The 22,500-nt window shown below is 41.8% G+C and overlaps 1 protein-coding gene across 1 annotated transcript in view; it reads right to left on the bottom strand.

Annotated features, from left to right (window-relative positions):
• Positions 1-22,500, bottom strand: part of kkv (hyaluronan synthase-like protein kkv) — a 123,751-nt gene that overhangs the window by 17,045 nt on the left and 84,206 nt on the right. Inside the window, exons 5-17 of the mRNA XM_076172466.1 lie at positions 12,838-12,968; positions 11,571-11,733; positions 10,269-10,517; positions 9,881-10,055; positions 9,118-9,290; positions 8,588-8,787; positions 7,193-7,417; positions 6,187-6,424; positions 5,546-5,808; positions 5,229-5,439; positions 4,040-4,240; positions 1,677-1,903; positions 984-1,151 (exon numbers count right to left, since the gene is read on the bottom strand). Of these exons, the coding sequence (XP_076028581.1) occupies positions 984-1,151; positions 1,677-1,903; positions 4,040-4,240; positions 5,229-5,439; positions 5,546-5,808; positions 6,187-6,424; positions 7,193-7,417; positions 8,588-8,787; positions 9,118-9,290; positions 9,881-10,055; positions 10,269-10,517; positions 11,571-11,733; positions 12,838-12,968 (2,624 nt within the window). The remainder of the gene's footprint in view (positions 1-983; positions 1,152-1,676; positions 1,904-4,039; positions 4,241-5,228; positions 5,440-5,545; positions 5,809-6,186; positions 6,425-7,192; positions 7,418-8,587; positions 8,788-9,117; positions 9,291-9,880; positions 10,056-10,268; positions 10,518-11,570; positions 11,734-12,837; positions 12,969-22,500) is intronic.

The following is a 22,500-nucleotide window of genomic DNA, read 5'->3' as shown; positions in this document are numbered from 1 at the left end:
AGACACAAAAAATGTGTGGTTTGGTTGGATGAGTTTCATCTTCTGTAATCTTCCTTCTTTGTTTTTCTTTGTTGGTTTTTTTTTCTGTGTCGTTGAGCACATTGGCGTCTACATCTACCACCGTTGCAGCAGGATTAGCATCAAGCTCGCGTCACCATGCTTACGTCATGCTTACGTCATGCTGTGCACCAATCAACGCCCCTCATCACACAAACCTTCTTCGTTTTCTTCTGCGCGATCTCACGCGTTCCCCAGGAAACGACATTCAAGTTGATGATGGAGTAGATGATGAGAAGCAGGTACATAGACGGGATAGACAGCAGGTAGATCAACCCGGGTATAATACACTTGAACTCTTGCGGATGCATACACGCTGCTATGAAGAACGACCCTGATAACGCTATCAAGAAGATGGCTGACGGAGAACCGACGCCGTCCTCTCCCAGCTGCAAAGTCGTACCGACGATGACAGCCATCATGATCAGAGCGTACCCGGCAGACAAGATCTGAGCCACAAGGAGCTGTTTCGAGAAGACACGACACAGGCCCAGACGACACGGGACAGACGACACGGAAGACATGGCGGTGGGGAGGGTAGGGAGGATTTTTCGAAAAATGAAGAGATGATTAATTGGAGAAATGGTAGAACATACATGGGACATTAAGATATTCAAGTACAAATGTAGAAAAATCGATAATAGTAATAATGATAGTTTTGAAAGTGATATGACGATTGTGTGAGTAGTTAAGAAAATTATGTATCTTAGTAGATATAAAAAACACAAAATAGTATTTGTCACAGCATTTCTATTTTTACAAAAGATAACTTTATTCAGCAGAGGGGAGGGTTAAGCTAGAACCAAGTATCGACTAATCCAAAAATCTAATCTATAACTGAAAAAAATAAAGGATAAATAGGAAAAATTGTATTGACGAGGTCTAAAAGCGTCTAGACTTTTCCAAACGTTTCCGCGTTCACGTACCTGGATATTGGATTTCATCGTGAAGCAGGTAACCATGAAGAACAGGATGGGGATGATGTTGTACTGGAACGAAGGCCAGTTTCCGATCTTGAACGCAGCCACGAAGGCACCCACCAACATAAGGAAGATGGTTCCAGGGCCAAGGATGGTGCCAGCCATCAACATAGTCTGAAACAAACAGAGCTCCATAAGATGCAGATCTCTTCTTCCCTTTGGCTGAGTGGGGGGTAACGGGGAAGAAGGTTTCCTGTGGCGAATAAATCGCCTGACGGCAGATAGGATAGTGATAGTAATACAGTCAGAGAAAAATAAGGATTTTTTCTTAATGAGTGGTTGTAAGTGACCTAGGAGTAATTGAACTTTTGACTACGGATGAGATCTGTCCATGTTGATAGAATTGGTATGTGGCTTTGATGGTGGAAGCAAATGATTAGCTGATGCAGACCTAACCCAGTTAAACATTCAGAAAAGAAATCGGAAAATCACAGATTAAGTCAGTGAGTTCTAACAACTACAAATCAGCCCTTCAGCAACGTTAGTGAGAACGATAACTCTCAAATTAGAAAAAAAAACGGGGCTCAACAAGAATGTAATAATAAAGGAAACACGTTTTTGATACAACCGAAACCTTAACAGAAAGAATTCTTCTCCTTCCCTGTACTGTATGTAAGGAAATCGATAACAGAAACCAACCTGGTAGGAGATGTAAGGCAGGGAAATATTATCGTTGATCTGAATCGTCTTCTTGTAATCCTGGAGCAGATCCATGATGTTAGCCATGGTGGAGGGCACCCAGCGACGACGCTGATTGTAGAACTCGCTGAAGCCTTCAGGGCAATGAGTGTAAGCGTCGGAGGCAGCTGAATACTCTACTCGGTACCCACGCTGAAGCAGGAGCGTGCAGAGCCATCGATCTTCTCCTGCAATAGGAAGAACCAGGGAAGGATATAGTACCAAAAAAAGAATTTTTTCCAAGAATGCTTAAGGAGTGTAGATTTGAAATCTGCGACCAGTTAACTGAAATATTCAATAAATCGGTAGACACTGGTTCTGTTCCAACTGCTTGGAGGCAGGCAAACGTTGTTCCTGTTTTTAAGAAGGGAGATAGATCGACCATATGCAACTACAGGCCAATCAGTTTGACGTCGGTTATAGGAAAGATGCTTGAATCAATAATAGTAAATAGACTCAGAGAACACATTGAAGGGCATAATTTAATTCGTGATTCACAGCATGGTTTCTCCAAAGGTAAGTCATGCGTAACTAATCTTCTATCCTTTTACACTAAGGTATATAAGGCATCAGACAACAATGAAAATTACGATGTTATTTACCTTGACTTTAGCAAAGCGTTCGACAAAGTGCCACACCAGAGACTACTAAATAAAATCAAAGCCCATGGCATAGGAGGAAAAGTGTTAGAATGGATTAGAGCTTGGATTAGTAACAGAAAACAGCGGGTCACCATAAATGGAATAAAATCTAGGTGGGGCAATGTTACTAGCGGGGTCCCCCAGGGCTCGGTTTTGGGTCCCTTATTGTTCATTATGTATATAAACGACTTAGACGATGGGTTAAATAGTGATGTTAGTAAGTTTGCGGACGACACTAAAATAGGACGCCTAATTAGGTCAGGAGAAGACGCCCAGATTCTGCAGGATGATCTTGATAAACTGTTAACATGGTCGGTGAAATGGCAAATGAACTTCAATATCTCTAAGTGTAGCGTGTTAAACGTAGGGCTACACAACCCCGAAAATAGATACAACTTAGATGACACGTTTTTAGAAAAATCTGAGTGCGAGAGGGACTTGGGAGTTCTGGTGAGTCCGGACCTTAAAACCAGGAAGCAGTGCATTAGCGCCAGAAATAAAGCAAACAGACATTAGGCTTCATTGCTAGGACGGTAACAAATAGAAGTGCAGAGGTAATTATTAAACTCTATCTAGCAATAGTTAGACCCATCCTGGACTATGCGGTACAGTTTTGGTCTCCGTCCTACAAAATGGACATAAATTCACTAGAATCAGTACAGAGAAGAATGACCAAAATGATACAAGGACTCGGAAATTTGCCTTACGAAGAGAGGCTTAGGCACCTAAACTTACACTCTCTGGAAAGACGCAGAGTGCGGGGTGATCTAATAGAAGTGTTCAAGTGGATCAAAGGCTATAACAAGGGTGATGCAAACAAGGTCATCATAATAAAACAACAGGGCAGGACTCGCAGTAATGGGTATAAACTGGACAAATTTAGATTTAAGAAGGTAATAGGCAAGAATTGGTTTACAAATAGGGTGGTCGATGAATGGAATCAACTTAGTAACCACGTAGTAAGCGCTGAAACTATCAGTTGTTTTAAAAAACGATTAGACAACTTTATGGATGGGGACGACAGGTGGTGATGGATACGGAGCTGCCTAGTGTAGGCCTTATGGTCTTTTGCAGTCTCCTTTATTTCTTATGTTCTTATGTTCTTATGTAAGGGGACGTAATGAAGCTAGGTCATATACTTGTTTAACCCTTTAGATAAGAGGAGCAAGTTTCTTTAAAGCTAATTAAGATCGTTTGGCTTTAGGCAGAATAAAGTCTTTAAAGACAGTCTTTGTTTACAAGGGATTGATAGAACTGAACCTAAAGTTTGGAAACTTCCGCAAGACTACTGCTACTACTACTACTACTACTACTACTACTACTACTACTACTACTACTACTACTACTACTACTACTACTACTACTACTACTACTACTTTTTTTTTTTTTTTTTTTTTTTTTATACGACCTCCATCCTATTGGAACTGTGTGGTGGAAGCAGCAGGGTCTGTCTTCCACAGACACAGTTCATTGGCCCCTCTCCCGCCAATGACTGTGGTCGACGACCCTTTTATTTGTCTATTTATTTATTTATTCTTTAATAATGCTACCACCACTACTACTACAAAGCATGATAGGTAAAATGGAGGAGAGGGGGGAGGGGAAGGCAGGGTTTAGTGTAGAATAGATAATGAAATGGAAAGAAGTTGAAGTTATAATAATGATAATATGTGTGGGGCTTACCCTGATCGTATTGTACGTAATGCCTGGCTTGCGACGACTTTGTAGTGTACTTGGCCATGACGTTGTCATCCATGAGAGCCTTTCCTCTGAAGAGGGAGAAGCAACCAGGGCTACACAACACACACCCAATCATGTGCTCGGTCGATTTCTGCAGCCAATGGCCGATGGCATACTCGAACATCTGGTACCACACCATCACGCCTGTCGAGGGAAGTGGAAAACGTGTACAAGGGGAGGGTTAGGGCAGCAAATAGGGATGGGTTATTTGGGTTAGTTTTTTTTGTGTGATTATGATTGGTTGTTTGTATTGTCTTTATCGTCGTCGTCATAGATGACGTTGTCGTTGTCACTATCGCTGTCTTCATCATCATCGTCATTATCATCGTTAGTGTTGTCAACATTATCGTCATCGTCATCGTCATCATCATCATTGTCATCATCATCATCATCGTCAGCGTTGTCATCATCATCGTCATCATCATCATCATCATCATCATCATCATCATTGTCACCATCACTACTGTCATCATCATCATCATTATGGTCATCATCGTCATCATCATCGTCATCAATATCGTCATCATCATCGTTATCATCACCGTTATCATTGTCATCGTCACGTCTTCATCATCGCCATCATCATCGTCATCATCATCGTTATCATCATTGTTGTCATCATTGCCATCATTATTGCCATTATAATTGCCACAATAAATTAGCAGATCTTGCAGTGTACTCTCAAAATTTTATCTTTCATGTACACAATTTTTTTTTATCCTGAATACAAGGGTCCTGTTTGTAAATGACAATTCGCTCTTTAGAACGCAACTGATAGACATCTTAACCGGGGGCGGGGGATACTCTATAACTCATAAGTGTTAGCTTAGTGGTGACCTAGTGGTTCTTTACCTGAGGTCCATGGGACCACAGAACCCCCTTAGTGGGACCACTAACCAAAAACTAGTGGGAGTTAGTGGATGCTTAGCGATTAAGTTTAGTGTTGAAGTGGTCTATTTAGAGGGATAAAGAACAGTAGTATATAAATTATGGGGTTACATGGGTTGAGGACCGATTAAATTCAGTGTTGATAAGTGGTCTTCAGGAGACTGAAGAACAGCAGTACATAAACTATGGGTTACATGGATTGAAGACCCTTGGATTTTAGACCATGTAAGTGCCATATACTGACCAGTTCCAATAGGGTGAATTCGTCCACAAGCAGCTCCCAGGTTCGTGTTTTTCTTCATAAGATCGACCAGGAGAGTCACGGCTGGTGGGGTGAAGTCGATGTCTCCGTCCAGGGTGAGCAAGTACGTGTTCTCAGCGATAACTTCCTTCCGGTCCACAGAGATGGGCTGGTCCATGAGCTTGAAGCCCAAAAGGTAGTACATGTACATTACCTGCAAAGGGTAAGAAAGGTTAACCTCGGGGGGCGATTTTAGTGTCTGGTGATTGACGATTTGATTCAGTTTTGTGACACTACCTCCTGTCGATGTTCCTGCGTACCTGGCTCCAACGTTTCTTGTGCCTGATCTTACTCTTGTCTTTGAGATGCGCCACGATTTTGGTCTTCCCCGGAAGAGTCCAGACCAGACGACCGCCGTAAGGGGCAGGGAACTTCTTGGGAGGACGGATCCGGATGTTTGTCTGGTGGACGTAGGAGGCGGCTTCGTCCATGGAAGCCACGAGGAGCCTCACGAACTGGTTCACCACTTGTTCGTCTTCGTTCTCGTCGGCAATTTCGAAGGCGTCATCGAAGAAGATCTGGGCTGTTGGGGTACAGAATCGTTAGGGTCAAATCACCGTTGTAAACCAGGGCAATATCACCCTTGTTATGACCGTCTTTTACTCCGGAAAGAAAAGGAAATGATCCCGTAGAAAAGTTACAGAGCTCCAACTCAGTAGGTCCAAATTTCCTACACAAACTAGGCTAGTATGATCTTTATGTATTTATTCTTGGAATCAGAAAGTTCTAACAAAAACCTGAAGAGGTCTTGAACCTCTAAGGTCGAACTTCTTACACAAACCCAAAGGACCACGACCTTTATGTGACCTCACGAAGGGCTTCAAAGGACACGCCTTTATTGTACTTATTCTCATACAAATACACTATTACAAAAAAAAAAGAAAAAGTCTACTGGACTTACTCTCGAATTCGTAGTAGTCCAGATCGACCACCTTGAGGTACTTCTGGGCGACTCTTCGGGCGGATTGGTCCTCGTCCATCCTGAAGATGGACTTCAACATCTCCATCATCTCGTCCTCAGTCTCGTGCCACATGGTCGCCGTGGCGTAGATCCTGGTGATGTGGTCGGTCGATCTCGCCTTGGACTGATTGTTGGACGCGTCCGTGTGGACTGAGATGGTCTCGTAGTACTGGGACACCTGGTCAGGGCCAAGAGTAACATGAAGATTGTTTTCCATACATTCAAGAAACCCAGTTTCCCCCCTTATTAGGGGTTAGCCGATTCAAAAAACACGTCTACAAGACCTTTTCATCGTCCCCTCCCATCTCATCACCTTGATTGAGAGGTGCTGGGTTGAGGGTCACCCTAGTTCCTTCCCACAGTACTGAGGTCAAACGCAGTGCAGTAAGGCACAGTTCTCTACCCCGGGCCCTCATTGATAATGACACTTTTTCAGGTTGCTATTCTAAATTCTATTTACTTCTTTTTATGTGTATATTTATTCATTGTATTAATTACTATTACATCATAGATAGATTTATTCTTTTATTTTCATTCATTCATCTGTCGATTAATTTTTTTTATAGATTTATTAACTCTACTTATGTGTTTATTCATTTATCTACTCATTCATTTGTATATATATATATATATCTATTTATGATATATTTAATTATTGATTTATATATTTACCTATTCATCTACTTATTTATTCAATTATTCATCTACTTGTCTACTTATCCATGTACTTGTTTGTTACTTATTTTTGTTTTTTCTATGTATCAACAAATTCTCAATCTCAGATATTCGTTCAACATCGTCACTTTTCAACACAAGTGTAGAGTGATTAAACCAAAAAAAAATTTTTTTTTTAAAGTTTGGGACCATTTTCCTGGATTTTCAGTCCATCCACCTAATACCAACATTAAAAAAATAATAAATAAATAAATGAATAAAAAATTCTCACCTCGTTCTCGTGCTCATCAGGGTCAAGTTTGAGCTCGTCCGTCTTGACCTCACCCTCGTCGTCCCTTCGTCGGTTGAGGGCGACCGATTGGTCGATGAGGAGCGAGTTGTACATTGGAGTCACGAAGAGCTTTTCGGTCGAAGCCAGACGCTCACACTTGGGTATCCAGATCTGGAGTGTGATCCAGGTCTGGGAGAGTAACCAGAAGAGCCATATCCAGGCATACTGTCCGGGGGAAGAAGAAAAAATATAAGAATTTATTGATAATTGGTGTACAAGTTTTTGGGATGTTTATTTCGTGTCTATAATTGGAGTGGGTTCAGTTGTGGTTTTTCGGCCGCGTTAAGTGGATGGATGAGGATAAAGGCCCTGAGGTGTTGGTTGAACTGGATCCAGAGGAGAAGGGACTCATCCCTTGGTTTGACCACAAAAGAGATAGACAAAATAAAATAAAATAAAGTAAAGTAAAATAAAGTAAGGTAAAGTAAAACAAAAATAGAATAAAATAAATCAAAGAGGCATTAGAAAAGAGGATCCTTCTTGTGTAACGTGATGCAAGGACAACCATTCGAAGACATAACCTGCTGAGAAGATGACGCAAACTGACAGGGTATGAGCCTATTAGATAGATAGTGAGAAAGGTGAGAAATTGGAGTATTATCTACGCCCGAGAAGAATCATATCTGGGAGAAAGTATAAGGAATCGAAATTCGTACAAAGCCCCTGTATTCGTATATCTGTGACGAAGCTTCTTTATTTTGATAAGTTTCTACGGTGAAAAATTCTGTAAAAATCAACCACGAAAACAAAATCGAATCGAGCACCTATTACGTCATATCGACTTTCTTTTAATTATGGACTCGAGGTAGTTTTGTGTTACAAATTTGATTTTTTTTATACTTGACATCGTTTTAATTTCTTATATAACAACGTATCTATAATTATTCCCGCATACGAAGCCATTACCCAAAAAAAAAAAAAAATCAATAAAATCAGATGCCATCTACGTCATGCCAAGTAAATAAAAGAAAATCGCGCTCCAAATACAACTCCATATCAACCACTCAATACAACGACAAAAAAGAAGTATCAAACTTCAACTACCGCATTCCAGGTAAACAAAATCGAATCGCTCCCCATCGTTTTAATTTCTTATATAACAACGTGTCTATAATTATTCCCGCATACGAAGCCATTACCCAAAACGAAAAAAAAATCAATAAAATCAGATGCCATCTACGTCATGCCAAGTAAATAAAAGAAAATCGCGCTCCAAATACGACTCCATATCAACCACTCAATACAACGACAAAAAAGAAGTATCAGACATCAACTACCGCATTCCAGGTAAACAAAATCGAATCGCTCCCCAAGTACTACTTTATAAACACTCACATCGTTGATGAGGAAGTCTTGAATGATATCGCCGTTCTTGCACTCCCAGAAGAGGTAAGAAGGCATGAAGGCGAAGGAACAAGGATCGTCCCTCCGGAGTCCACAAGCGGTCATTAGGAGCAGGATAGAGACGGGAATCGTCAGGTTGACCGGGAAGGCAAAACTGAAGCCCTGAATGCAGATCTTGCAGGCGAATTTACCTGAAAGAGGATTAGGGGAAAGGATGAAAATTTTATTCATTTGAAATGTGGTCTCCATTTTTTGGGGTTTTGATGAATGTAGCCTTTCCCCCCCCCTTCATAAGTCCAACACACTTAGCCAGAATAAAGCCTTAGAAAGTAGGGTTTTATTAACTTCATTGCCTACGCTTATAAAAATTACCGATAGATTTTTTTTATACAAGCCAGTAAACCATATAACATCCAGACAGCAGTCTACTTTCTATTGGGGTATATTGTCCTCTCCCGGACTTAACTCTTATTACCTAGTAAAAAATAAATGAATAAGTAGATAAATGAACAAACACTCACTGAACACGTAGCAGAGCCAGGCAGTGAAGACCTGAATGAGGAGGACGTAAATGTGAGTGTTTGGGGCTGAGGTGATCTGAGTGACCTCCAGCAACCGGGTGGACGTTCCAATGTCTGTCAGGAGTGTGTTCGGCAGAATCTCCTGCGTCTCTGTCACGTTGAGCTTAAATTCGCTGCGCAAAAATGAAATTAATTGTATCAGTGTATGCATGTATATGGACATTAATTTAACTTTGTTTACCAAAGAAAAAAAAGGTAAATGTAATGAATCTCGGCGGAAGATATGTTTACATACTTCTGATATGTCAATGCCTTTTTTCATTTCGGTGTCGTTGAAGAGATTTGGCAACGCTGGGATTTTTTTTATAAACAAAGCTCGATGAGCAAACGTGGTATTTTTTTTTATGTCAAGCTGCGTTCATTCATAATAATTTACTTGTAAACAATTATTCTTCCGTTACTAAATCTTTCAAATTATTCTAAGAGATTCTCGTGGGCATACAAACGTAACCCATAAGTAAAAAGTATATTTTTTCAACATATTTGTATTAAGAAAAGCGAAAAACACATGGTTGATATGTTAGGTCAAGTTTGCAAGTGCAGAGGTGGTAGTTCTACAGGCAAAGGTGAATACCATATAACACATATATTTTTATGGTGACAAGTATTTGCGGCGCCTCTGTCTAGTACACAAACCCACACATGGGGACCCCACCATAACTCCGGGATAAAAAAAGATAAATATAAAAAAAAGTATCTTTACCCGAAGGCCTTCCCGAGTTCGAACATTTTCTTGAAGTCGTCGAGGCGGGAGTACATGGACAGGAGCATCACGCTGAAGAAGATGAGGATCTTCCAGACACCAACGAAGAGGTACGTTGCGTACCTATGCCTTCGATAGAGACGATCCTTGATGCCGCCCAGGTATTTGATGAAGGCTGAAGGAAAAGGTGGGGATATTAGTAACTGGAGAATGGAAAATAACAAGATAGAGAGAGAGAGAAATTACCCTCTGCCCCCTTTATTCATAATGTGTCAACGATCCTTCCACCCACGGGTCCATGATTACCAACGACTGATTAATCTTTTTTTTTCTCATTTTGATTTGTAATGAAACAAAAGAAAATGAAACGAGAGAGTTGTTGACATACATATTCTGGCATTCATGTCGACGTAGTTTTCCCACCAGCCGAAGGAGGTGAGGAGGACGGCAAGGGGAATGAGACAGATCTTCCACATGTCTTGGGGGTCGATGCTGTTCGAATTCGGGCTCGTTTTTTGCTTCGCGTATTCGACGATGGGCCACAGGACGAAACCTGTCCCCTGCGCTGCCAGAGCAATCACGTCCATCATGATGTTCGGGGCGAGTCGAGGTTCCTTCTTCTTGTGGGAGAGAAGACCTGGAAAAAGGAGGAGGTGGTTTAGAGCACGGGAAAGGACATTGAAGATACTTCGAGATTAAGAATGAGTTTTCCGAAAGGAGAAGAGGGAGGAGAAGGAAGTTTAGGGAATGGGAAAGGATCTTGAAGACATTTTGAGATTGAGAATGGATCTTTCGGAAGGAGAAGAGGGAGGAGAAGGAGGGTTAGGGAACGGCAAAGGACCTTGAAGACACTTTAAGATTGAGAATGGTTCTTTCAGAAGGAGAAGAGGGAGGCGAAGGAGGGTTAGAGAACGGGAAAGGAGCTTAAAGACACTTTGAGATTAAGAATGGATCTTTCGGAAGGAGAAGAGGGAGGAGAAGAAGGCTTAGGCAACAAGAAAAGGCCATGAAGATACTTTGAGGTCGAGAACCGATCTTCTGGAGAGATTTCACTTCGAAAATGAAGAGTCTTCAAGAATGAGTGGAGATTGAGAACGAGAAAAGACCTTGAAGACACTTTGAGATTGAGAACTGATCTTCCGGAAGGAGTAGGAGAAGAAGGAGGCTTAGGAAACGGGAAAGAACCGTGAAAAGACTTCGAGGTTGAGATCGGGTCTTCTAAAATGAGAACACTTCAAAAGTGATTCTTCAAGAGCAAAGAAATATTGAGAACGAGGACTTTAAAAACACGGAACCCTGAGGACAAAATACTTCGAGATTGAGATGAAATGTTCAGACTGAAAAAATGAATAAGAAAATGAAGAAACTTCAAAAAGAAAATGTCTTCAAGAACTAAGAGAGAAAACAAGAACCCTTTAACAGCGATGAAAAAAAATGAAAAGGTGAAAAGATTATGAATACTGGAGTGCATTCCAAAAATTATAAAACCAAAAGATTATTTCTTAATAAAAATCAGTCATAATTCTACATGAGTTCAAAGAATTTGAGAACGAGAGGGAGTCTCGGCGAGAAGGCTTCAAGAAGAAAGCTGGATTTTTGAAAAAGGGGAAATTTTGAAAAAAGCAATGTTCGACCGCACAGTTCGACAGCACCGTTCGACTACACAGTACGACTACAGAGTTCGACTTACCAAAAAGTCCTGGGATGAAGGCCACGCAGTTGGTCAACATGATGCCCTTGATGACGTCGAGCTCGGGGAGGACCAGGTAGAAGAGGATGACGGTGCCGATGATATGGAAGGTCTCGAAGAGCATCACGATGAGGAAGTCTGCAAGCTTTGGCCACTTCGAGGACTGTGGAGGGGAGTGTGTTATTAGTGAATAGCCTGGGCTATCGTGGCGCATTGTATACATGCTATTCTGGCGATAAGGCGATTTTATTCAGCCAAGAGGTCTGACTTGGAGGAAAATGGGAACCTTGTTTTCCTTTGGGGTTTGATAGATACACCAGCTGAATATAATCGCCTGATAATAGCCAGAATAAATTATGTGAATGGAGACACCGTAACAGAGTTTAATGTGTATTTTCATTTTATTATTATTATTATCATTGTTATTATTTTCAATTTTAATTTCTACTTATTAATTTACTTTATTCATTCATTTATTTAGCTGTTTATTAATTTATTGATTTAATGAATTATATATTTGTTTATCTATATATTTATTTGCTTATTCATTTATTTATTTAATTTATTGATCTGTTTATGTGTTTATGTATTTCTTTATCTGTATGTGTTTATGTATTTATTTACTTGTTCATTTGCTTTTTCATTCAATTGTTTGTTTATTTATCTATTTATGTGGATTGATTCTTATCAATATAACAAGAACGAGAGGTATATTTGCATTAGTCCCGATATATCATGAGCCAGATTCAAGACTTCACAGTATTGCACAGTGCTTCCTTTCCTCTTCTCCCTTCCCCTCTTCCCCCCTTCCCTCTACCACTCTTCCTTCCACCGTCCCTATCCCTTTCCCATTCCCCCTCCTTTGCCCCTTCCCTTTCCCCTCTTCCACTTCCACCTTCCCTCTTCCCCCTTCCTCCTTCTCCAGCCCCCTTCCCTTTCCCCATCCCCTTCCCCTTCCCCATTCCCTTCCCCTCCCCCATTCCCTTCCCCTTTCCCTCCCCTTCCCCTTTCCCTCCCCCTCTTCCCCCTGCCTCCTGCCTCCTTTTATATCATCCTTCCTCTTCCCCCTTCTTTCTTTTCTATCCTCCTTCCCCTTCCCCCTTTCCCCCTTCTCCCTTCTTCCTTTCCCTTCTCCCTCCCCCTTCTCCCTTCCCTTTCCCCTTCTCCTCCCCTCCCCCCTTGCCTTCCACTCCCCTTCCCCCTCCCCAATCCCCAATCCCCCATCCCCCATCCCCCGTCCCCCAGTTCCCCCTGGATTGGCGGTTACCTTGAAGAGGAGCATCCTGGAGGACCTGAAGACGGTGCCGAGTTCGGGAATGCAGTAGGCGAAGAAGATGACCCAGGCCCAGGCCACGTTCTCCTCCTCAGGGATCGTCACCGTGTAGTCCTTCTCGGAGACTGGAGAGCAAAGAGGACAAGTCTCAATCAACAGGGTCACAGCATAACATAATATAACATAACACAATGTAATGTAACTTAACGTATTGTAACATGCACTAAAAACCCACTATTATTTGGATTTAAGAAAAGAAGGAAATAACGAATTTCCGTATATTTCGATCACTTGCTGTGATCCTCTTCAAGCGGAATACATAGACAAGAGAGGATCACAGCAAGTGATCGAAATATACGGAAATTCGTTATTTCCTTCTTTTCTTAAATCCAAATAATAGTGGGTTTTTAGTGCAATTACTAATGTGTAACGACATTACTGGACAGTGGTTTTGTAACATAACATAACATAACAACACGGTTCTAGTGGCGCACAGGTATTCTCTGTCAACGCGTAAGAAGAATTGAGAGGTGAGAGAGAGAGAGAGAGACAGAGATATTTAAGGTAGGGAAAAGAAAGGAAGAAGGATAGAAGATAAAAATGGTGTATTTCATGTCATTTTCAGCCCAGAAAATATAGAAATGTCTAAATTATTTTACATAATTTTCTGTACAGAAAGACTTTACAAGGTCCAGTAAATATGATAAGAAAATATAATAAATGCCATAGTACTGTATAAAGAATGAACAAAATGTTCACCAACAAATGTTATAAATAGATAATAAAACTTTTGCGTTGTTCAAGAGAAGAACACATCCAAACTTCACACTACAACAAGTACAAAAATTTCTCTCTATCGGAGATTAATTTTTGAAGAGTTCCCAATATTCGGAACGAAAATGTTCCTGTGGTTCTCTGAGTTTCCAATATATGTTCTGAATATTGGAAAATCCTGAATATTAGAGATATGCAATAGAGAGAACTAGATTGCAACTGGGCTTATTCACGATAATAAAATGATAAAGAAACAAATTGAAATAAGTAATTAATAGATAGGTAAATAAATCAATAAATCAATAAAATCGAGTTTTTGAAATTTGTAAGATGATATATTAATTACTTTACATAAAACAATAAAAGGTGTGTGTGTGTGTGTGTGTGTGTGTGTGTGTGTGTGTGTGTGTGTGTGTGTGTGTGTGTGTGTGTGTGTGTGTGTGTGTGTGTGTGTGTGTGCGCGTGCGCGTGTATGTGAGTGTGTGCGTGTGTATGTGCGCGCGCAAGCGTGTGTGTGTGGGTGTCTATATATGTATGTGTGTGTGTATGTATGTGCGGGTGTGTGTGCGTGGGTATGTGTATGCATGTGTGTGTGTGTATGTGTGTGTATATGTATGTGCGGGTGTGTGCGCGTAGGTATGTGTGTGCGTGTGTACGCGCGCGTATGTATTTGTATGCGAGTGTGGGTGTGTGTAGGTATGTGTGTGCGTGTGCGCGCGTGTGTATGTTTTATTTGTATGTGTACGAGCGGGCGAGTGTACGTGTATTTAACAAATAAACACACACAAGTACACAAGTACACAAGTAGCCTGTTAGAGAGTTGGCTCGAGAGCAGGTTTGCTCCCTTTACTTTCACGAAGACTCCCCTTAATTCCTCTCCTCCTCCTCTTCCTCCTACTCCTCTTTTTCCTCCTCCTCCTATGGTAAGCGAGTGGATGCCGTGTACTGAAGAGCTTTGGAGTCTTTGATACACAAAGTATGCCTGGGTGATATATATATATCCTTTTTTTTTTTTTTTTAGAAAAAGGAATGAAGATTGCTCCTGCCTGCCTGGCCTACGATCAGTGATGGAGCACTTCCATTACTTGACCTACTTAACAACAGAATCCACGTCTACCTCCTCCTCACTCCTCATCCTACTCCTACTCTGGCGCTCCCTCCTCCTCCTCCTCCCTTTCCCTTTTACGTCGAGGTGCCTAGAGCCTGTTGTAATTCATTGATTAGTGAAAACGCATACAGACACACACACACACACACACACACACACACACACACACACACACACACACACACACAATTACTCTCTGTATCTCTCTCTCTCTCTCTCTCTCTCTCTCTCTCTCTCTCTCTCTCTCTCTCTCTCTCTCTCTCTCTCTCTCTCTCTCTCTCTCTCTCTCTCTCTCTCTCTCTCTCTCTCTCTCTCAGCACATAGGTAACTCGGCAGCCTTCTGAGTTTCAACAAGGTCATAAGATGTAATCTTTTCCCTTCCCATAACCCCAAGATCCTACAACCTTTAGAAATACAGAAATAACCACTGGCTAGAACTATAGATTTCTCAGTCGAGATCTTGATCTCAGTCCGGGGATTAAATGTCAGTCCATGGGGTCGCACCCCAGTATCAGTCTAGACAAAAATAAATTAAAATAAAGAATAGATAAAAAAACATAAATAATAACATTATACAAGATGAATCTAAATAGAAACAAATAAAGTAGAAATGAGAATATGTAGAGCAGTCCTGAGAGGGAGACTTTGAAATTTATTTTATATTATTTGTTTATTTGTTTGTTATTATTTGTCTGTTTATTATTATTTGCTTGATTTTCATTTATTATCAATTATTATATATAAATTTATTATCATTTACTATTTACCTGTTTGTTTATTATTTAACTATACCTATGCATTTATTTATTTTATCATTATATATATTATTATAATTTATTTATTTATCAATATTATCATTTTTCGCATCCGACCTAGTTACGGACCAAAAGGTCTCCTGTCGGCATGCTCCGCATTTGTAATCCTTTGTAAAATTCGTCAAAGTGTCGTTTTGTTGTTTATAACTATGCGACGTCATGACATCAAAATGTCGTTTTGTTGTTTGTAACTATGCGACGACATGAAATCATGGCGGATGCATCGACCCGGACAAGGACTTGGAACTGGTTCGAGTCGACTAACCCGATCTTAGCAACTGACCTATGGTGCAAGAAAGTGAAAGTAGGGTTGGGATGTTTGAACGAATATCCACTAATAAGAGGATGGTAAGATTCTAGAAGAAAAAGTGGGTAATTTAGAAACGGAAAGGAAATATAGTGCGATTTGGTAAAGAAATGGTGAAGATGTCGATACGGCAAATGTCGACATAAAATGTCGACAAGATGAAATGTCGACAAAAAATTTGACCACGAAAAAAGTGTGTCGATAAAAAAAAAAATCATGTTCTGGCTTTTGCCAGAATATTTCATTCAAGTGCGAGCAAATCATGCTTAACATCTTTTTTAATTCAGCACTTTCCCAGCACGATTATCTGTTGTTTTTACTTACCTGGTGTAATAAACACATTCAGAGGAGTGGTCCATTTCCTCACTATTAGAGATCACGGAAGAGGTGGAAAAAGGCGGGAGTGGACGCCAAGACTGAAGGACATCTCCCCCTTCCCCTCCCCCTCCCTTTCCGTCACGCGATGACGTCATGTCGACAACGATTGACAACGTGAACGTTAATCTAATTCTCACAACAGTCACGCCCCGAAGAACTTCGACAGTATATTCTGATATATATAAAAAAAAACATCCTGGTCTGTTTTAAAAATCAAAATATATATATACACGCGCGCTGGGAAATAAGAGTATGTGACCGTCCTTAAAGAATCAAAGGTTTAGACAATATTTGTTTCATTTTAGTTCGTGTAGTGTCTAAGATTAATCGCCTGCGGTGAACAAAGCATTCTGGTACTGAACGATGCGGTCTCGTATCGTGAGCGAAATAGTTTCTCAAGGTCCAGTGGAAGGTCTTTATGTATATCACTCACATTTGAAAAACAAAAGAAGACAAATTAATGGAATGACAAGAAGAAATGTAGAAGAAAGAAAATATAAAAAACGGAGTGATTTTTTTTATTATCAAGAAGACGAAAAGAACTCAATTCTTTAAAATAATGTAATCGAGTTTTTTGTTTGTGATTCTGTGAATCTAACGTCTCTCACAAAAATTCGAAATGAATTTCGTAAATATTTATTACACTTATGGGAAAACTCGAATAACATAATCGATTTTTCTTCCATGTTGGTAATTTACTTTTGAGTATTTTATGATTTTTCAGTCGTCCATATGTTTTTCTCTATTTGGCAATGGTAGTCAACACCGATCATCCACACAAAAAAAAAAATGCCCCAAATTGTGCTGTGCCCTTTCCACAGTTGATCTTGTTACCTGAAGGAAGCCACGATGAGAATGCAATTTTTAGACGAAAATAACAGACTGAAATCGTGATGGGTGGAGAGTCTTATTAACAAACTCCATCTGATGACGTCATATCGTCTGTGAGCATTAAGGGTTGTAGGCAAAGAAATGGACACGCCAGATGTATGGATGAATGCAGAAGGAATAAATACATCAAGAAATTGGTAGATCTGTAGTACCTAAATTTTGGTTAATAAATATTAGAAAATATGTCTTTTTTGGCAGACGGGAAGTGTGTAGGCGTAGAGAAGATGATGAATGTTTGTGTAGAATGCTTTAGCTCTCTTAGAGTGTGACGTCATGTCGTTGGTAAGGGCGGAAGGGCGTAGACAATCCTGACATATGGGAAAATCCCTGAGTCAGAAGAAGCAATTTAGTAGACAGAATGTTGTTGAGAAATACCTTAGTAAGGAAATATTTTAGTAGACAGAATGTCGTTGAGAAATACCTCAGTAAGGGAATATTTGTATAAAAAACATATAATTTTGGAAGAGGCGAGGTGAGTTCTGAAGTACGTGAGAGTTATGAAATGGTGCTCCCAAAGGTCACTGTTTCGAAAAACAGAAAGTTGAAAAGAAATTGTGAGATCGAAAGTGGAATGAGGCAGAGGGCGTGGCTGTGACGGGAAGGAAGATGGAGAAGGGAAAGTGGAAGGGGTAGCCTTATCGCCAAAAGGGAGCAAGGAAATAAAAAGGGAGCGAAAGAAAAAATCCGTAAGAATATTCGTAACAACAATTATGGATTTTTTTTAGTTGCAAATATTTTTTATGGAATTATCAGATGTTCATTTGGTTATCGAGTGTCGAAATGATAGTTTTAGTTACAACGTATGTTGGTGTATTTTCACATGCACTAATTTCATATTTGCATTAATCACCCTTGTATTTTTTGTTTGTTTGTAAATCATTATTTTTTTACGTTATCCATATTTACTTTAATTTATTCCTCGTTTGTTTTCCTTCCTCGATTTTGCAGTCTTCTCACCTCCCTCCTTCCCTCCCTCTATCATTCCCTCCCTCACTCTTTCCCCCTCTCCCTCCATCACTCCCTCCCTGTTTCTCTTCCTTCCTCCCTATTCTTCCCCCTCCTTCCTTCCTCCCCTTCCTCCCTTCCTCCTTCCCTCCCTCCTTTGCTCACTCACTCCTTCCTTTCTTTCCTCCCTTCCTACTTCCTTCCCTCCCTTCCTCACTCCTGCCCTTCCTCCCCCCTGCCTCCCTTCCTCACTCCTTCCCTCCCTCCCTTCCTCCCTTCCTCCTCCCTTCCCTTCTTCCCCCTTTTTCTCCCTCCCTCCTTCCCCCTCCCTCCCTACCTCCTTCCCCCTCCTTCCCTCCCTCTCCTCCCTTCCCTCCCATCCTCCTCTCTTCTTTCCCTCCCTCCCTCCCTCCTCTCCTTCTTTCCCTCCCTCCCCCTCTTCCTCCCCCTCTGCCCCCATCTCTCCCTGTTTTCCTTCCTTCCTCCCTATCCTTCCCCTCTTTCCTTCCCTTCCTTCCTTCCTACCTTCTTCCTTTCCTCCTCCTCTCTCTCCCTCGTGACTCAACTGAATTTCAGAGAGAGAGAGGGAGAGAGGATTCCTGGCTCCGCTCTTTACCTCGCTGAAAGTGAAAGTTTGCGGTCCTGACTCCCTGACTCCCTGTCTGCCTCACTTCTAACTCCCTCCCCCCCTTGCAACCCCCCTTCCCCCCTTCCCCTTCCCCTTCCCCCTCCTCCTTCCCGTCCTGCAGCCTCACCTGTGATGCCTGATGCAAACTCTTTTCTATAATTTTTTAATGTTTTTTTTTAATTTTTCATTTATTTCTCACTTCCTCCTTTTTCCGTTTTCTATGACTAAAACCCCCTTTCTCTTTCTTGTAATCTTCCTTATCCTTCTCTTTCTATTTTTCTTTTCTTATTCTAATATTTCCATTCTTCTCCTCTTCCTCCTTTTCATTTCACTCCTTCTTCTTTTCCTCCTTATCATTCTCCTTCTGCTCCTTATTCATCTCTTCCTCCTCCTCCTCCTCCTCCTCCTCCTCCTCCTCCTCCTCCTCCTTCGTCTTCTTTTCCTCCTTCCTTTCCCTTCTCCTTCTCCTTCTTATCCTTCTCCTTCTCCTTCCTTTCGTTCATAACGCTAAACAGGAGACCATATTCTTACTCACTACCACGGGACCCCACGAGTTTAGGCAACGATAGGGGTCACTGTAAAATATTACACTAATGTACGTAGATACACGTGAACATAAACATGCTTCTAGGTGTACATAAGCTATGGGTGCGCGGCTGAATGCTCGCTCTCACCCTCGAGCCGATGGGGGTGGGGAGGGGAGAGTCTGGAGTGGAGGGGGACCTCGCCGTGTCCCGGGGGAGAAGGTCACTCCGGGATTCGAACATTTGGGATCCGGATTAACAGTCCGGTTGGTCCTCCCGAATATGTATGTATGTGTGTGTGTATGTAGGTTATGTATGTATGTATTTATGTATGTATATGTGTGTGTATGTAGGCTGTGTATGTATGTATGCAAATATATATGCATGCATGTATGCATGTTTGCATGAACGAGTATGTATGCAAATATGTATGTATGTATGTACGTATGTATATATGTATGCATATATGCATGTATATGAGCATATATGAGTATGTATATGAGTGCGTGAGGGAATGAGGGAAGGAGAGGGAGTAGAGAGGGAGGGGTGGAGGGGACGGTAGGGAGGGAAGGAGTGGGAGGTAGTGTAAGGATCCAGGTCTTTGTGGCGTCGTATGTATGCTTATGTATACACGCGGGATCGAATGACAAGACGTAAAGGATGTCTGGCGGGAAAACCCAGGAATTCACTTCTCCCCCCTCTTCACCCCCCTTCTCCCCCCTTCCCTCCCCTTCTGGTAAAGGAGGAGTGGGAGAGGGGAGGGAGTTGCAGAGGAAGGGGTGGGAGTACTGTGGGAGTGGGAGTAGGTTGTTAGTGTCAGGGAATTTAATTCACAATTAATTATTGATGTTGTTGTTGGTGGTGGTGGTGAATGTTGGTGGTGGTGGTGGTGGTGGTGGTGAGGAAGAGAGCACTGGTGGTGACGGTGTTGCAGTGTTGGTGTTCTTGATGGAGAGGAGGGAGGAAGCGGACAGCTACCGGGACATGGTGAAAGACGAGGAGGAGGAGGAGGAGGAGGAGGGGGAGGAAGAGCGTTAGTAACAAAAAAGGAGGAGGAGGAGGAGGAGGAGGGGAGGAAGAGGGTTAGGAACAAAAAAGGTGGAGGAGAAAGGTAAAAACAGAAAGAGAAGAGAGGGTATACAAAAGAGTAAGAGGAGGAGGAAGAAGAGGAGGAAGAAAACGAGAAGAAGAGGCGAAAAAAGAGGAGGAGGATAAGGGGGAGTACGAAAATGATGAAGAGGTGGGCAAAGAGGAGGACAAAGAGGTGGAAGAAGGGAAGATGAGGATAGAAAGTAGAGGAGGAGGAGAAGGAGAAAGAGAATATGGATGAGGAAGAATGATATTAAAAAGATTGACAGTAAGTAGGGGGGGGAGGGAAGAGGAGGAGAGGAACAAAGGGAGACGAAAAGTGGAGGTAGAAATGAATGTGGAGGTGGAGGTGGAGGTGGAGGTGGAGGTGGAGGTTGATGTGGAGGTGGGAAAGGTGGAGGTGGAAATGGAGGTGGGAAAGGTGGAAGTGGAGGGACCACAAGGACGGAGTTGACGAAAGTTGAGGTGGATTGAGGAAGTACAGCGTTTAGGACCCGTAGGAGTGAGATAGGGGCGCGGGAGGTCACAGGGGTCAAGGGGGGTGGGGGTGGGGAGATTAAACACACACGGGGGTCAGAGGGGGCAACAGGGACTAATGGGGCAAGAAAGGGGCAAGGGGGTAATGGGAGAGGGGGAAGAGAGGGGAGAAGAGGAGGAGAGAGGAGGGGGAAATTAAGTCTTAAGAGGCAAACATATTAAAATGGGGGCAAATGGGGAGCAATGAGAAATGGGGAGCAATTGGGGTCAAATGAAAAGCAATGGGGAGCAAATTGGGAGCAATTGAGGGCAAATGGGAAGTAATGGGGAGCAAATTGGGAGCAATAAGGTAGATGGGAACCAATGGGGGCAGAGTCCGAATGGGGGAGCAATGGGTAGCGAGGAGAGTTTAAATGGGGAACAATGGGGCGTAAAACATTTCATCATCTGAATAAAATCGTCTGACGCCAGAAAGAGAGAGAGAGGGAGAGAGAAAGAGAGGGAGAGAGAAAGAGAGAGAGAGAGAAAGAGAGAGAGAGAGAGAGAGAGAGAGAGAGAGAGAGAGAGAGAGAGAGAGAGAGAGAGAGAGAGAGAGAGAGAGAGAGAGATATTGCAAGAGTCAGTGAGGACACTGCTTGAGGATGAGGGTGAGAGAGAGAGAGAGAGAGAGAGAGAGAGAGAGAGAGAGAGAGAGAGAGAGAGAGAGAGAGAGAGAGAGAGAGAGAGAGAGAAGATGAGGGAGGGTGGGTGGGTGGATCCAGTTCCAGGGTGGAGAGAAAAGCGATCCACTCTCAGGGACGCCGCTGTCTAGGGGGACAGGAAATACTCCACCGATGCCAATGCGGATATGGAGGGGAAGATGGAGGGCGTATGGAGGGAACAGATGGCGCGAGAAAGAGGAGGGAGGAGGAAGAAGAGGAGAGGATGGGAGAGGAGAATGAGAAGGAGGAGGAAGAGAGGGAAATGAGTAGAGGAGGAGGAGGGAAGAGGAAGAGAAGTTACGGAGGAGGAGGAAGAGGATGGAGAGAGGGGAGCAGAGTAGAGCAGGAAGAGGAAGAGAAGAGAGGAGGGACAAGAAGAAGGAGAATAAGGAGGAGGAAGAGGAGGAGAAGAATAAGAAGAGAGAAGGAAGGGGGAAATAGAGACCTTGTATAGCAGTTTAGTTTTTTATCATTTTCTTTTATAATTGCAGCCTACGTGACTCTCAGCCTTAAAACTAATAACGATAATAACAAAGAAGAATAGATATTTTGTTTCGTAATAGATTGGATTTTTACGACTTATTAATGTTGCCTTCAGTTGATTTTATTCAATTGAATAAAAAAAAATTAGATAGTATTTGAATTTTTGAACCAGAAGGCTCGTTCTTGTATCCGTCGTTTTAATTCTTTCAACTTTCCTGTTTATTCTGAATTTTCCAACTTCAAACTGTATTTTTCTCAATCATTTATCTTATTCGTTGACTAAAACTGATAAAATAGCTAGAATATAGTATATGAAATACGTCGCATTCCTGAAGGATGAAATAAATTGTATGGTGTTATTTGAAATAAAAGAGAAATGATTTGAACTCCATACTGAGGTGAAGACCTGATGCTTCTTTACCACATCCGACGAATTTACTGATTCCACATAATTAGAGTTAGATTTAATTTGTTTATTTGCGTTGTATATAATTTTGAAGCCATGGTAATGTTCTCTATTATTTGCTAAATCTTTAT

Source organism: Oratosquilla oratoria, chromosome 33 (assembly GCF_046742065.1).
Source record: "Oratosquilla oratoria isolate Oo_2021 chromosome 33, ASM4674206v1, whole genome shotgun sequence".
NCBI classification, from domain to species: Eukaryota; Metazoa; Arthropoda; class Malacostraca; order Stomatopoda; family Squillidae; genus Oratosquilla; species Oratosquilla oratoria.
Note: the sequence above shows the minus strand (reverse complement) of the source record. Positions and strands in the feature narration are given on the sequence as shown.